We start from the raw sequence: 16,539 nt of genomic DNA, 5'->3' as shown, positions 1-16,539 counted from the left end.
ATTTTGCCCCATCCCTCTTGAAAAAAAAAGGCTAAAAAGAATTGTTGCATATAAATCAATTCAGTTTCCAGGCAAATTGAGGTTTGAAATAGGTATGGTAATATAGAGACTACAAACAAGTAAAACCCAGCCATACCTCGTGGTGCATGGCACTCATAGTAAACCAGTTGTCATAAAAATGTGGGGTTATGTGAGCTGAAAAGTAACCTGAAAAGCCTTCAACGTGCTGAGAGGGGCAGAAAGATGTTGGTGGAGTGAGCTGTGGTGAAGCCCCCAAACTGTGCATGACTTTCCTCTGACTGTCCTCTTGAGGTAAAGACATCGGCGTGGATTAGCTTATACTGGAGTGATAACAGGTGAGATAAAATGACTCGGCAGGAGGACTTGGCACCATCTGCCCAAGATGATGAGGGTGAATGTAGATCTGGAAATGAAATAATTTGGGTTTCATTTGAAACTTTTGGTCATTGTGGAACTACAGAAGAGGTGCACCTGTTTCCGTGACACTGTGTTGGAGTAGCAGTAGCCTGTAGTTCTCGTTATAGCGTGTTTCTGTGTCTCGTTGTAGTGAGTTTGTGTCTTGTTTCTGTGGTGTCGGTATGTTGTGTGGTAGCTATCACATTTGGGGTGTTTTCTGTTCCTCCCATAGCGCATCCATTAATGAGAAAAAAGGAGAGAAAGAATGGAAATTAGCAGGATATCAATTTTCATGTTGATTTTGTAGCAGTGTTGCTTTACGAAACAAAAACACAGTTGTGCCACAGACCGCATCCTGCTGATTAGATGGTAGGGGCTTGATTTCAACATATAGGCAAAGAGGCATCCACCAGTGCAATGCCAGGTGCCTGAACTGCATATACAAATATGTATGCATTCTATATTTATGATCCAGACATATAGCAGCAATCCATTAGGCCCTTAAGCAGCCTTATCTCCCTTGATTTGAGCAATACTAATCCCACTGCTCTTACTAGAAATTGCATTATATGAAATGATAGACTGTGAAGAGCCCTCAGGTTGCACTGGAAGAAAAAAGTTGTGCAGCTCTGCATTCATGCATTAGCTGATCTTCAGCATGTTTGCCGCTTATAAAAATATATCATCCTTGAACAGGCAAAGCAATTGTAAAAGGATTTGCACTGTTAAGTGTGCATGTAATAATATATCTGCCTTTATGATGTATTTAAACTCTTCCTGGTAATTCCAGAAGTTATCATGTAATCCCACTGCCCCAGCTTCCTGGAACTTGGCTTTGCATGGGCTGCATGTTTTAAAAAATTTACACAAGTTCATCATTTTCTTGTCCTAATTTTGCAGACACGAGATGTTCTCAGTGTTTATGTAACTGTCTAGTTCCAATTAACAGTAGTCTAAATTGCAACATATGATCTCTTAGCAAATTGTTGATTGGAAAACACAAGGGTGAAGTGAACAGTGAAAAATTCAAACCTTGCAACATATGATCTCATAGCAAATTGTTGTTGATTGGAAAACACAAGAGCAAAGTGAACAGTGAAAAATTCAAACCTTGGCTTCCCAGGAAAAGCTTTTGCTGCTCTGATTCAGCTCCCAATTTCAGGAGTCCAAAAATGAACATTATTTCTAGCTGCCCAAATATGTAGTCCTATGGCTCTAGAAAGAGTCACATTAAGATCAGTTATAGATTAGTTATATTTCCTATATATTTCAAATTAATAACATATTAATTTTTGCAAGAATTGTGCTGTCTCCGTTTCTTGAGGCACATTATAAGATTTTTTAAGTGATTATTGGCAACAGGAAAGAGTTGCCATGTTGTAACTGTGCCAGAAAGACTTTGCATGATTCTGATTAATTTTAAATACATAGAAAGAAGGAACACCCCTTTTTAAAATTACACCTGAATTAACTCGGTACATTGGCACTTATTTACCATGTTCCTAAAGAAGCTTTATCAGAAAAGAAAAAAAAAAATGAATGCAAAATTACTGATGAAAGTAATTTTTCTTCTGTTGGATGACATGTACCTGAATGTATCACATGATTTACAAATAATTGCACAAAACTCACAAATCCCACCGCAAGCAGTTCTTTCCAAGTTATATGTGAGACCAAATTGGTCTTGTGCAATAAAACGTGTCTGTAGACCTGTTAATGCCTCAAACAAAATGGGTGAGGCAGATAATGTGGTAGCTCACTCTCAGTAACCTTCTGCACGCCTTTCTGAGTGCTGGAAGTGTCACTTCTTCAGGTACAACACAGACATGCACAAGTCAGTAAGGGTGTCAAGTGAAGAAGGAACTTAGAGGGCCCGGAAAGTAGATGTAGGTGACTTCTGTTGCTCAGTGGAGTATGGTCCTGCGGGTGGTTTTGGGGATACTTCTGTCTGCTTTATCTCCTTCTTCCCTAGAGGAGGACAGGAGCATCTGTTCCAGGGGCAAATAGTTTTTTGTATTTTGAGTAACCAAGACTGCTTTGAGTAACCATGGCCCCAACAGCAGCAGGAGCTGGTTTTGCTCTCCAGAAGGGAGAGGGGAAGGATGCTGGGGCTGATGCCAGTGCAGCCCCTGGGAGCCAGCATTAAGTCCTCGCACCTGCTGAGGTTGGAGTGTGCTGGACATCAGCCAGTGGAGAATTTGGGTTTGTGCTTCAAAGCCTGAAGGGACCCCTTCTTTAACTGCTTCTTTACTCTGGAAAGCAGGCAATTGGTGCCGCAGAGCTTTCTGTGGTCGCACTCCTGGTGCGCGTGAAGAGAGCCTGGCTGAGCACCACATTGCTGCAGGCAAATCAAGTCTAGCTCCAATGTGAAAAAGAAAATGAAGGATGTAGAAAGCGCTGATCAGGAGTGTAAGTGCCACGAGATTAATTAGCACAGTATAAATAACAAGGGCTGTGACTCTGCCTTCTTGGGTCTTTATTTTTGAATTAAGTAACTGTCAGGAACAAAGTGGATGGGATCCCAAATTTATATTCAATGTAAAATTGAAATTATTAAGATAAAAATAGTGTTGGACCTGGAAGGGGAGATACTTAAGCGTAACGGTCAGATCTCAGGCTCACCTAGCTCATCACCATGACTTTTATAGAGTAATTATTTTGAGTGGAAATTGCAGAATGAAGTCCACTTGTGCAGAGAGCTGTTCTGTATCTGAAGAAAGGGACTTTTTATGCTCAGTTGGTTTAATAAATATTATCCCATTAGCTGTCTCCTCAGAAGTATTGCACATGAATAAATGATAAGGTGCCATATACGTACGTTCGATAAATCTTGTGCAGAGATGTTTAAATTTTAAGACGTTGATTATCATAGAAAAATCTGCCTCCAAACGTGGAATCCTGTTAGTAGGAGCTGATCTGGCAGACTCCATTCAGGGTGAGCTGCCTCACCTGCTTCAGTGCAACCCTGGAGCAGGGGCCTGAAGGGAAGAACACAACGAGTAACACCAGCATCGCAGCTTTAGCCTTCAGAAGCCACACAGGCAATTCCCACAGCCATGTAGGGCACTGCTGTTTATTTGCACACTGTGCTTTGGTTTTAACTATCGATAACCGTGAGTTGTGCAGATGCCTGTCCTGCGGTTCTTTTCTTTTTCCTCTTTTTTCCACCACTGAGACCCGCTTTCCGCTCTGCCTACCCCTTTGTCCTGCTGATCAGCTGAGGGGTTCCCATGTTTTACCTGTACAGAGTGTATCGATACAGGAGCTTCAGGCTCAGCTTGAGCAGGAGACAAGACTTCACCGAGAGGAGCAAGAAAAGTTTACAGAAAGGATCATTCAGGTAAATACGAAACCCGGCTGCTGGGAGAGACGCGTGACCCTGCCTCGTGCACCTTGCGGTGTGCACCTCGTTTGTCAGGAACATGGGAGCCTCAGTCCAACAGCTGGGCTTTTTTCACTGGGTCGATGTGGAGAGTTTGGAAGCTGGGGAGACACAAACTCAAGCCTATTTTGCAGCTTTGAGTCTGGTTTCTCTGATTGTTGGAAACGAGTTTTGCCCTCCCCTGCGTGTTGCCCATGTTATGAGGAGGCCATGGCACTGGCAGAGGAAATCAAGCTGTATGGGTTATTTCCTGCCAGACAGCCTTCTCAAGAGATGAGTGCAAGGGGAAGCTGAGGCAGGGATGTGAAACACTGCCCAGGGAGTTATATCAGCCCCGTCAGTTCTCCATGAGCGAGGGAAGAGTACATTTGATCTCCAGGAGCATGGTTTGGCTCTGTTCCTTTTTCAGACCCCTGCTAGTCCAAAGAAAATCCAGCTCTTCTCTGATGTTGGAGGAGTTGTTGCACTCTTGGATCAGAGACACAAACCAGGATCTTTTGTTCCTTAGTACATCGTGTTTCCAACCCTCTTATTTGTAATTGGTGAAGAAATCATATTTTGTTACATGAGCTCCCCCTGCTTTTTTGAAAGTTGGAGCATATTAACCAATTGTTTCATGACCTTGAGCTTCTAGAGAAGAGAATAAATAAATAAATAAATAAATAAATAAATAAATAAATAAATAAATAAATAAATAGGTAGATAAATCTGTTGCACATTTTTGCAGGCTGGCTCTTAACTGAAGTTTTCTTTTTAAGTTTACTCATAGACTAAATTAATCACAATTGCTGCATAGTATATAAAGCATTTATCCTTGTGCCAGCTAATCTCATTATGTCCAAGTATCTCTCCATTTTTCATAAGTAGCTTTAATTTTCAGTTGATCTCGGTAGGAGCTTTCTCAAGGAAGCTTTTGAAGGCAACCAGTAAATTGATTTCCTTCCTAGTTGCCTTGGCCATGAATGCTTTTTGGAAGCTATGCCCTCCTCCGATTTCTTTTCTTTTGCAATAGCTGTCCATTGAAAAAAGCACGAAACTCTGTGAAACTACCTCCACCAGGGTCTTCTGCAAGAATTTGTGGCCATAGGGACTTAGATCATAACAGCTTGTAAAAACAATTAAAAATGAAGCAGAATCAAAGCTAACAATTCATGCTAACAGCCAATAGAAATAGAATAGTAAAAACATCTTCTGGATTTTTCATTTTTTCCAGATTATGCCCATCCTGTTGATATTATTCCTTTTTTATCATCTTCCAGGATTTCTGGTGGAAATGACTCATAGATCTTTGCTGTATTTAACCATAGCTCCATTTGGTGGAAGAATCTGCATCAACACAAAATCTACTCATTTCTTCCCTTTAAAATGGAGTGTAAAAGAACACCCTTTTTTAATATATATATATATAATTTTTTGAAGATATTTAATGGCATTAGATGGATATAGGGTAGCAGTGTATAACCCCCATGACAGTTATCAGGAATTGCATGTATGTTTTGGGGGCCATTACATCTAATTTTTTTTCAGAGTACTTTTAAGATGCATTTAAGTTAGAAACTACTGTGAAAAAGCTTAATTTTGTTCAAGAATATATTTCTAAGCTTTATAGTTACTTAAAGAATGATTTATTTGCAAACTTTATTCTAAAAATCTTCCAGATCATCTATATCAATGTTATGGATATATGTTGAAGAACTTCTTAAGGCATGGTTGCATAAATGCTGAAAGTTTGTGTTATGCCAGAACACCTCATTTAAAGGGCAGGAGAACCATTAGTAAATTACCTAGTGTGGGATGGTAGCCTGTGTCACCAACATCAAATGTTGCTGTGAAAACCAAGCATATATTTATTGGCAGTATGGAGTGCTAGGTGCTCCATGCTCCTGAAGAAGAATCTCTGAAGCATTCTTCATTCCTTAGTGAATGTTGTTTACTGCAGGAATGTTCCTATATTTAAATTGTTGTGGTCATTAGTGGCTTTCGCAGATGTCATCTGCGAAGCTCGTCAAAGGAGATGCTGTTGTTCCACAAAATGGAAAATAGTAGAAATTGGCATTGGCAAGTGGTTCTGTATTCTTGTTCTGGCTGCCTTTTCTTGATCAATCAGAACTACAACTTGGTTGAAGGGGAAATACCATCTCATCCGTGCAGAGTATGAGATGCGGTACAACAAACTTGTACAAGTGCTGTTGGGCCATGGTCATGCCATGGTTTGATTTTTGACATATTGAGGGAGAAGTCACTTTTAAAAATATTGTTTCAGGTGAGTTTGTGTTGAAACAGGTACAATTATATGTGTGCTTCAAACCATGAGCTTATTCTGGTGCTTCTAGAACTGAAACTGAGACACTGTGAATGCCAAGTTGCAGCCTATTTTTGTCTCTTCAGTTCCTGCATGTCTCCCTTATCTAGAAGTATTTGTCTTCTAAGCTCAGATACCTCTGAGTATGAACTGTGAAAAGTGAAGGACCAGTAGTTGTACCTGAGGTACTGGTGTGGGTCCTTGGGAAGCATTGCCCTTCCCGAAGGAGAAGGAGATGTAGTCACAGAGGAAGGGATGAGTCTGTGGCCAGGGAGGGAAGAGGTGAAGATAATATTGAACAGTTTGCCCAGAGAAGCTGTGGATGTCTCATCCCTGGAGGTGTTCAAGGCCAGGTTGGACAAGGCCTTGGGCAACCTGGTCTAGTGGGTGGCATCCCTGCCCATGGCAGGAGGCCTGGAACGAGGTGATCTTTAAGGTCCCTTCCAACCCAAGCCTTTCTGGGATGATTCTGTGAATATTCCAGACTGTTATGAAGGGCAGCTGCAGTCTCACCTCCTAGGAATAGCTACAAATGCATTTAGCAGGTGTGATGTATGCAGCAGCACAGGGTGGTGCCTGTGCTGGGATACAGTCAAGAGAAGAAAATATGAAGGGTGTAAAATGTTTAAGCAGCAACAGAGCTCTCATGCATCTTTAAAGTAAACAAACTGTCCACTTTCACTGCAGATTACTTGCATATGGTTATCTAAGCTAAATTTATCAGCTGCTGTCCTCTAATTTCCTCAGCATGCCAGTTATGACTGCTGAGGAATCCATTGAGCCAAACTCAATAGCAACTCACTATTGATGAAACTTAGAGATTGCAGTTTGTCTCACCCAACAAAGTTCAAATCCTGGAGGCCCCCCAGCACACTGACATGGTGTCTGTTGTTCCATTAAAGCTGGAGGAGGAGCATATGCAGACCCAGCGGATGAAAGATTTGGAAGTGCAGAGCTTGACTTTGCAGAACAAACTGGAAGAGAAGACCTGGAGCCAGGAGAAGAGCCTACTGCACCAAGAACTCAGGCATTTCAAGCAGGACACCTTCCTCCTGTACGTCAAACTGAAGTGGCTGCTGAAGCACTGGCGGCAAGGCAAGCGAATGGAGGAGGAAGGGGAGGACATATTAGAGGTAACCAGCGCACCTCATTAACCCAATGAAATTGCAAGCAGTGGGGTGTCCCTTCTTTGACTAGATTTTAAGTACAAAGTGGCATCAGAAACTCTATAATTACTCACAGATTTTAAGGGGACTCAGATCAAACGTGTCTTTTTGTTTTAAAGGTTGACTTGTGCTGAAGGATATTTTGCATGATACCTTTATGTTACAGATCACCTCTCTTTAAATCTAAACCCTTAACTAGTACAAGCATCTGGCCTTGAAAAAAATCTCACATAGTAAATTAAGAGTTAATTAGGTCTCTATGATAAGACTCCTGAATAATTTTGGGGAAGAGAGATACATTTGTGAGCTGGTGGAATCAAATCTGTTTGGATAGATTGAGTGCTGTCATTTTTGTCATTGTGTGCACAGTGTGTTCTTTATGAAGCCTGCAGCAATACAGATGGAGGGAAGCTCTGTTTTCATGTTGGCAAGAGAATTGTACAGTTTCTTGTGGGAACTTACAGTGAATCATTCTTGTTTGTTCCTTTTCCTTGTACACACGTCTATCACCGTCAGCAGCAGTACACCAGTAGTCATCTAAGTAATTTTCCAAGTAGAAACTAAATTAAGATCAGTAATTTCAGGAGTACATAACAACCTGGAATCCCTAAGCTGACACATTTTAGAAAGGATATAATTGCCAGAACAGGCACTGTAAAAAAAAAAAAAAAAAAGGTGCTGCTAAATTTTGTCAAGCTGCATATCCAGAATTACCATTTGATTCAAAAATCTTACCTAAAGAAAACAGAAGTAGAAAAATATGCTTGTCCATTCTGACACTTTAACAAAAATTCTTGAAAATCATACCTTGATCCTGCAACCATTTATTCTGCAATTCTGAAACCCTTTGCTAAGGCACCTAATTAATTTATTTATATTTTCTTTTCTTTTCTTTTTTTTTTTTTTCCAGTATTTCATGTATCTGTATACCTAGTGTCTTTCAGTGTTTGCTATATTTGACAGAATGAGTAACCTTTCAGCTCTGGTACGAATATGCTTAAGTAGAAAGCTCCAGTGTTTTGTATTCTGGATAAAGGGTGGGTGAGCATCTTTACCTTTATCAGCTATGGTATAATGAGTCAGAAACAAGAGATGAGTAGCTATTTAGAAATAATTTCATTCTGCTTCACTTCAGCAGTACTAATTTGCTTCTGTGTAAACTAGCTCATCTTCTAATATCAAAACAGGTTTCATTTTTTCACTGTTTTGATTTTTTGACTACTTAATTTACAATCAGTCCATCTCCAGTCATTAGTGGTGTCAAGCTCTTTGCTAATGCAGTAGAGAGAATAAAGTGCTAGATAGGGATACTCCCTGATCTCCATGTTTTCATTATGCAATACCACCAGTGTCCTGTCTAGTCTCACTGATGCATGGTGGATTATATCCATCATATTGCTCTGCACTACACCCATCCTCTCAGCTGCTTAGATCTCCTATCTTGCAGGCCTGCATTGCATGTTCTAATATGCAACGTGTCATATGATATCACTCACAGACCATTCCCTGTACCCTACAGAAGTCAGTATATCCCACCTTAGAGCCCCAGGAGAAAATAATCCCTTCCCTTAGCCCATCAGTAGATTTATGTGCACCTAGGTAGGTGGCAAAAAATGTTGATGTGTCCCATCTCTTACATTTCAGATTGAGCATCTCGAGGCCCTCCCAGAATTTGGCATTCAGTCTGAGCAGAAGGCGGATGATGCAGAGCGAGAGGAGGAGGAAGAGGATGTTGTGTTCGCACTGACAGATTTCTCCCAGCGTCCCACTGCGGAGAACAGTGATCAGAGACCACAGCTGCAGACTGCAGAATTACTACAGCAGCAGAAGCAGGTACCATACTATTTGTATATCATGCCCTGGGAATGGAAACTGTGGATTTTCCAATTGAATTCATTTTCTTCTGCTGGTGTGTTCAAAATCACCTAGAATCACACTTGTAAAAATACTGCTAGCTACACAGCAATTACAATGGATTTCATCCGTTATATTTATATTTAATCAGGAGCCATGTGATTACTGTTCTCTTGTTGGCAGTTGCTATCAGTGAGAAATCCTATTTCCTCTTGTGGCTGTTTGCCCAGAAACATCTATCAGTATTTGATGGTTTGCAGAATTTACATGCTCCTCTTGCCTGAGCACATCTATTGTATTCTACTGTCAAGCTTTTAGCAAGAAGAGGTGATTTTATTTCCTCTAAATAATTTAAGAAACTAGTACATGTATTTGATGTTTCCCTTAGAGATGATGAAAAAGCAATTCAGAATTTCCTTCCTGTCATTGAACATGTTCTTAAATACCTAAAAGCAAACCAATATGACTTTTCCCTGACATCTCCATTTCCCTGCTTATGTGTGTCAGAGCACTACCATATATCCTAACTTTTTGTTTTGTGCATCAATATACCAGCAGTCCTACCACTTACAATAAACATACAAAGGTGACAGCATTAAGGCTTCTATGAGTTCTTCTGGTGCCCCTTGCATTTTTTAAGTGGAAAATGTGCAGACGACAGCGTCTTGTTGCATGGAATTATTTGCAGTTAGAAAGAAAATGGAGTGAGAATTATGTGTAAAACGCAAATTCAGTGAAAAAGGTCTTGAAGGTTTCTGTTTTATGCTCAGTACCTGTCCAGGCCCCTGGCTTGGGAGCCCAATCCACACGAGTGCTCTCAGACAAATACATCCCAATGATCGCATTACTTTGCTGGACCCACTGCAGGCTCTTGGGTTGGTGTGTGTCTTTGCATTTCAGTTCTTTGCCTTGCATTCTCCACACTCTTGGGACCATGTACAATCTGTTTACTTATTATCTGTATGGTCTAATAGATACACAGCAGACAACAGTAAATCTCTGTCCTATAATAAGATAAGACGTGTAGGTGCTGGAAGATGCACAGGCTGCCTTGCAACCAGGCTCACTAATTCAAGGTGTAACTTCATATAGAATTTCAGTGTGAATAAAAAATAGTAGAGAACAAAAAACTGTGGTCTTTATGCCACTTCATATTCCACTTTACGTTTATATACTCTTTTGCTTTCCTTTTTAATTGTACTAGCTGACAACTCTACTCTCTAGCTGACTTTCTGTGACATGCTACCAAGGTAACAAAAAGTTGATCATTTTGGTATTTGGAAAGGACCTAACATTGCTAATACTGTGGGAGGTAAGACAATTGTTTTTTTCAAGGACATACCTTACCAGCCACCCAGCACCATCACAATCATCCTCTTGGCAAACTGTTCTCTCATAGAGGCTGAAGAAAGCCATGGAAGAAATGCCCTTGACTACATCATTTAACTGTATTTCATTTGTAGATTGACGTAAACTGAGTCAAATAAATGTAAATCACCATAATAACTTAGTACAACCTGTGTCCTATACTAACTGTCCATATATATCTCTTAAAATGACCAAGAACATTCAAATAAATTATGTCCTCCTTGAAATAATTATTGCTTCAACATTAATTGCAACTAAAGCAGCAGAAATGGGAAGCAGAATTTCATATAATTAATTTTTTATAAACTTTGCTAGATGGTCTAATGCAGCAGTTCCTGCTAATGTTGCTTAAAGAAATGGGCCATAGGAACAGAATATGTCTCACCCCTCTTGATATTGAATAGTGCATGATATCCAAATGGACCTGTGAAGATGGAATAGGTTTCTTGCTTTCCCACAAAATAAAAAAGTGGTACTTCAACACTGCAAGAGTGAGTGTGTCTGCTAATTATTTCTCATTTCAAGTACTATTAGGTATTTTGCCTGCTCACTCTATGTTATAATGTGCTAAATCTTCAAACAAGCACTGTATGTACTGACTAGCAGGTAAAAAGGAGTTTCAGTGCTGCAGGGCTTGTATTTGTGAACTGCAAGAAAGGATTATTATTATACTTTGTCACAGAATCAGAAAGCCTTAGTGTAGGTTAATTCTGATGCTGTCATGGATTTAAGCATTGGCAGTGTCTTCTGGAAGATGGTGACACACTTCCTGCGCCCTCAAGGCTCTGCCAGGGCCTTGCTCCTCAGTATCTTTTGTGCTTGAATTGTCCTTCTCACTGTCGTGGACAGCTTGGCTCTGAAAAACCTCATGTGTGCAGGACCTTCACCACACTCACCACCCTCACAGAACCCTGTCTTTGCTCTACACAAATTACAGACTTTCTCCTACAAATGCCGGCTCCACTTAATTCATTTATGATCCCCAAACACTAGCTTGTTAATACATCTATTAGCTAAACAAAACTGGAGTGAGAAACCACTTCACTTGTGTGATTGCAGGTCTAACAGCTCTGAGAGTATCACAGACCCAGTGCACATCCTTCCTGAAGGGGTGGATGTCAGCAGCACTCACCTCCCAGTACACCACTGACTAGTCAGACTGTGCTAAAAAAAGCACCCAGGTTTTTGGAGGAGGTCTTCTGGAGGTCCCTTAAGCTCTCAGCTGGAAATAAGCACTGAAATTGGGGTGAGTGGTGAAGCTAGGAGTCTACAAGTTTTGCACCTGCCCAGGAGAGTGCTAAGTTGTTGGTTCTGCTTGGTGAGCTCCAGGATGATATGCATCAGCATTTGTTTCACATTAGGAAGGAAAATTTTCAATAGTCTAAGAGTGGCTGAGACAACTAGGTCAGAAAAAAAGAAAAGGCTTCCTGTAACTTGAAGTAACCCATGCTTATTTTTAACACTTAATGTTAATATTTAATGACTTGTATTTTCAGCCTGCATTCTTACTGCTGACTTTCTTACCTTGCCTGAAAAGTGAAATACCTTTGAGAAAAATTATAACCCTTGAGGCCTTAATTTCAAAAAGCAGCCTTTAATGTTATATTATTATGATTTGAGTTACTCAACTTAATGGAAAGTACATGCCTCACTTGCCTAGGATTTTTATGTGGCTGGTATGTGGAGGGATGAAGGTACAGCAGAGGGGAAAGGGGAAATAAAAGAGTAGATGATGAGAGGCAAAGTATGTGCAAACTCTGAGAGGAGCCAGTTTGTCTTTCTCTTCATGTTGCTCTTGCTTGGGTGCCTCCTGTCCCAGCCAGACCTTTCTGACATAACCCAGATCCCTGGAGCTGGCATTGTCCCATAGCTGATAGCTGGGGCACATTGCCAATGGGTTGGGCAAGGAACTGGCAAGGTTCAAGAGCCATGAAGAAAGTCTGGTGAAGATAAGGTGGCAAGTCAGGCTGATAGCCCTGCAGAGGAGGTCTTGCTGTAAATGAGCATTTCAATGTGTGTAGTAAGAAATGAGGGAGAACTACCTGCAGAAAAAGAGATTACTTTGCTTCAGTTGAGTAGAAAGAGTGGAGCATCAGTTGGATGGTGTAAATACAGGGAAGTAAGAAGAAAAGAAATATTTAAACATATGTGATACAAAGGAAAAAGCACTGAAAAGCAATACACTCATCTATTGCCGGTGATTGGGGGGAGATCAAGAAAATTCCCAGTTAGATCTTTTTTTTGTTCTTACATTATTTGTTTTCAAAGCATAGGTAAGGAAAAAGCCCAAAGGAATAGTAATTAAAACTTATATGTACTAAAATCATCTACACCAAGACCTAGCTTCACTGTTGCATAGATCTCTGCCTACACAGAGAAAATCCATGGTTCTTGTTTTCTGTTTAGGCTCCTGACCTTGTGGTTTTAATTGACTACTCTACTAAGCTGCTTGTAATAGCAGACTCTGGCAGAATTCTGAGGTAAAATTCTCAAAGAAAAGAGAATTGTGATTAAAAGCAGAGCCAAGCTTCAGACAACGGCTCTGGTCCCAAACTTTTCTACTGTTGGAAGCTCCCATCTCTAGGGGTGACTACTTATCAAAGAGTCCAAAGACCAGAGGTTTACTACATTAAGTTTACTACCAGAGGTTTACTACATTAAGTTTTCATTTCTTGTCAGCTCTTGTTTTCTTCACCTATAAATCCTGAGCAGTGGATGCAGTGAGACTTCAAAGCACTTTTATAATTTTATTGTCTTAGAGCAGTTGTGAGTCAGTTGGGTTCCTCTATGCTCAAAAGTATGGTAAGGTACTAAAGAGCCTCCTTGCATGGGAGGCTGCCCAGGGGGTCACAACCATGCTCCATTTATTCTGCCTGCACAACATCCCTGGGAGGAACAGAAAGAACATAATAACCTTTATTTTGTATCTGTGGGACTTATTCTCATGCAGAAGCTGTTTGGCGGTTTTAGCAGCAGAAATCTCAGACGTGTCTAGATGTAAATGTTGTATTTCAGAACACATTGTCTCAGAAGTACTTCATCTGTTCCCTAAAAACACTCTGGTTTGGCAAACCAGAGAAATAATCTCACAGACCTCTCCAACTTCAGACTGTAAATACAAAGTCATGCAAAAAATAGCATTCTCTGCAGGAATTAGAAGTATGTAACCAAAACTGGATTTACATTGGCAAGTTAATTAAAATCCCAGCAAGCCCGGGGGGCATCTGGGGTACTTGTCTCATAACAACGACATTGATGTAATGCCTCTTGAAATGAGATGTGTCCTTATCCCAGTAGGCTACAAACCTGTAATTAGGCTCTTTTGGCTCCTCTCTTTATTAGTCCATCACTTCTTCACAAAACCTTATTTTACGGAACTCTAAATCTGAAAAAAAATATGTATGCACAGGAATGAGGGATGTAGCTTGCTTTAGTCTTGCTTTTAGTCTTGGTTTTATTTTTCTTCTGCCTCATTTCCCTTGTGGAGCCTTTTGATTACTTTGCCAAATAAAGCATACCAGCAAGCACAGAATGTGGTTCCTGAATAAAAGCACTTAATAAACTTGTGGGGTCAGGCTTTTCAAAAGAGGGTGAGGCCATATTTTGAAGCACTCAGTATCCAGCAGCTCCCATTGTAACAGACACTAAGGGCAAGTCTTCAGAAGAGCTCTAATTCTGATTGTTACAGAAGGATCTTGAGATGTTTGGGGAATCTAGCCTTAATTTGATATCAGAATGAAAATTCGTAGAGAAAACATAAAATCTCATTACATATTGAAAAGTAGGAGATTTTATATGTAGGATGAAGACTGCTGCTGTATAATAGGAAACTGCTAATTGGCATAAAATGTTAATGGAATTAATTCTGCTTCTGTGAGTGTGTTTCTTATAAAACCCCACATTGTACACCATCACATTTCATTAGCCCAAACAGATTATAGGTCAGTCAGTGAGCACCTGCAGTCATCCCGCAGTCATTTCCCCGTGTCTGTTTTGGTTTTGGTTTTGTTTTTCTTTCCTAATGAATCAAATGTCTTGGAAAAAGTAGAGCATGTCTGTTTGTTTTTAAAGAAAAAAGGTGCCCTGGCATGTCTGACTGGTGATTACAAAAATGGGTGAGGTGGGTTCAGTGATGCCAAAAATCTGATGAGGACATGAAATCAGATTAGTTGTATGTATACAATTCTATTTGTATTGTCATTAAAATAAATATATATATATATATGAAAAATTATTTAGATTTTTGTGTATATCTGTTTGCTTGACTTGTCTAAAAGAAGTCTCTGTGTAGGCACTTCATGAAACACCAGATAAGAGGAAATGCAGGAAGCCTCCACTTGAAAAAAATAAATAAAAATTAAAATGAATTAGATTATCGTGCAAGAATCAAGACAGCTAATTTGAGTTAGGCCTTTCCAAGGAGACTAACACACTCATGAGAACCAGGTGATTAAATACTGAGGGGAAGTGCAAAATGTGTTCTAGTGAAACACCTTAGCAAAGATACTTTGGTCAAAACCTCATTTTTTTTCCTGAGTAATTTTGTCTGATAATAAAAAGCTTGGAAAATTAATCGCTTTCCTTTACATGTAGTTTAAAAACATATGAGGTTTGATGCTGAGCAATGACTGTAAGTATGAGATGTACAGCTACCCAACAAACCTCAGCAGTGATACCCTATTTTTGCCTTACAGTATTTAGGGTGACATTATTACAGATGGCTTCAATCCTGAAAGTTGTTTAATGCCTTTTTCAGTGTGACTTGAGTATCCTGTAGCAAGGAAAAGTAGACACAGAAGACATTGCCATTGCAATGGACATGCAGGCATTTTTTCCTCTTACAGATGAATCTGGAGCCTAAAGCCACCCGATGACAACTTTTGTTTTGCTTTGTTCTGGCAGGCAAGTGAAAATCGGAAACTGTTGAACGCTGTGAAGGGTTTGCTGGATGACTTCCGCTCAGAGCTGCGGGACGACGAGCGAGAGCGCCATGGGCTCCAGCAGCAGTATGCCCTGGACAAGGCAGCCTGGGAGGTGGAAATGACTGAGCTGAAGTGCCACCTAGAACAGGTAGCGTCCCTCCTGCATCCAACACCCTTAAAGGATGGCACATTCACTTAACGAAACAGGAAATCTTTGAGTGTCAGGAGAGATGCCACGTTCACTCATTTTAGCCTGGCGCCTGAAAGACCCCCAAAGTTTCCTCTTGGGTTCTAGGTGTCCCAATAAGAATATTTGTGTAGTGGGTGCTATGTAATGTACGTGGGGATGAAGGAATTAAACCTCTTCTAGCTGTATTTTCTCAGAAGTGCTGGCTGGTAATGCATCAGCTGCGATAATGAGACATGCGGGTTTCTGTATTTATTGGCACTTATAGGAGAGAAAATGTCTTGATGTTGGCATGCTGACAACTAGCTTGTCACTGTGCCTTGGCACATAGGAACTGCAGCATTTGATGCATAGGCAAGAAAAGAGTGATTTAATAATTCTGAAGCATTAGATCTGTTTCTTAATATTAAACCAGCCAGTCAAAGCTGCTGGTTAGTGATGGATGGTACCCCACTGAAGAGAGAGCTCTAGCATACACCATAACTTACTATTAGAAGTATGTGTATAAAATCTGGGGCCAGGTGCTACAGTGCCACATACTGCTGTTCACAGAAGATGTACAATTTCTGAAGCAATAAGAAGACAAATAAGGAAAAAAAGAAAAAAAGAAAAAGAAAAAAAAAAAAAGAGAGGAAAAAAAATAAAAGAAAAAAAAAATAAAAAACCAAAGATTCATTTCCAAAGCTGATGGCGTAAAACCTCCACATTGAAGAGAGGAGGAGTGGAAGAATGATTACGTTCAGATCCTGAGAAAAGGATTTGCAATTGTAGAGCTCCTCTGCAGAAGACAGATATAATAAAAATATTCACTGTTGGGAGGGTGGTATATTTAGGAAGATTCACTGAACATCGCAGCACTGTCTGGAGACTCACTGTGACGCACAGCACTGAGTTGTGAGCACTTATTTTTCTGCCCAGGTACTCTAGGCTTGTTTCCCAGA

At 40.3% G+C, this 16,539-nt stretch overlaps 1 protein-coding gene across 7 annotated transcripts in view; it reads left to right on the top strand.

Annotated features, from left to right (window-relative positions):
• The window catches only part of MTCL1 (microtubule crosslinking factor 1), a 104,439-nt gene that overhangs the window by 64,496 nt on the left and 23,404 nt on the right, over positions 1–16,539 (top strand). For 5 of the 7 annotated variants that reach the window (XM_084508113.1, XM_084508112.1, XM_084508115.1 and 2 more), the window contains 4 exons: positions 3,665–3,757; positions 7,004–7,234; positions 8,912–9,100; positions 15,392–15,559. In XM_084508113.1, coding sequence (XP_084364239.1) covers positions 3,665–3,757; positions 7,004–7,234; positions 8,912–9,100; positions 15,392–15,559 — 681 coding nt within the window. The remainder of the gene's footprint in view (positions 1–3,664; positions 3,758–7,003; positions 7,235–8,911; positions 9,101–15,391; positions 15,560–16,539) is intronic. The other 2 variants (XM_084508118.1, XM_084508114.1) reach the window with 1 other exon arrangement.

The sequence above is a fragment of the Aythya ferina genome (assembly GCF_964211825.1).
Source record: "Aythya ferina genome assembly, chromosome: 2".
NCBI lineage: Eukaryota > Metazoa > Chordata > Aves > Anseriformes > Anatidae > Aythya > Aythya ferina.
Note: the sequence above shows the minus strand (reverse complement) of the source record. Positions and strands in the feature narration are given on the sequence as shown.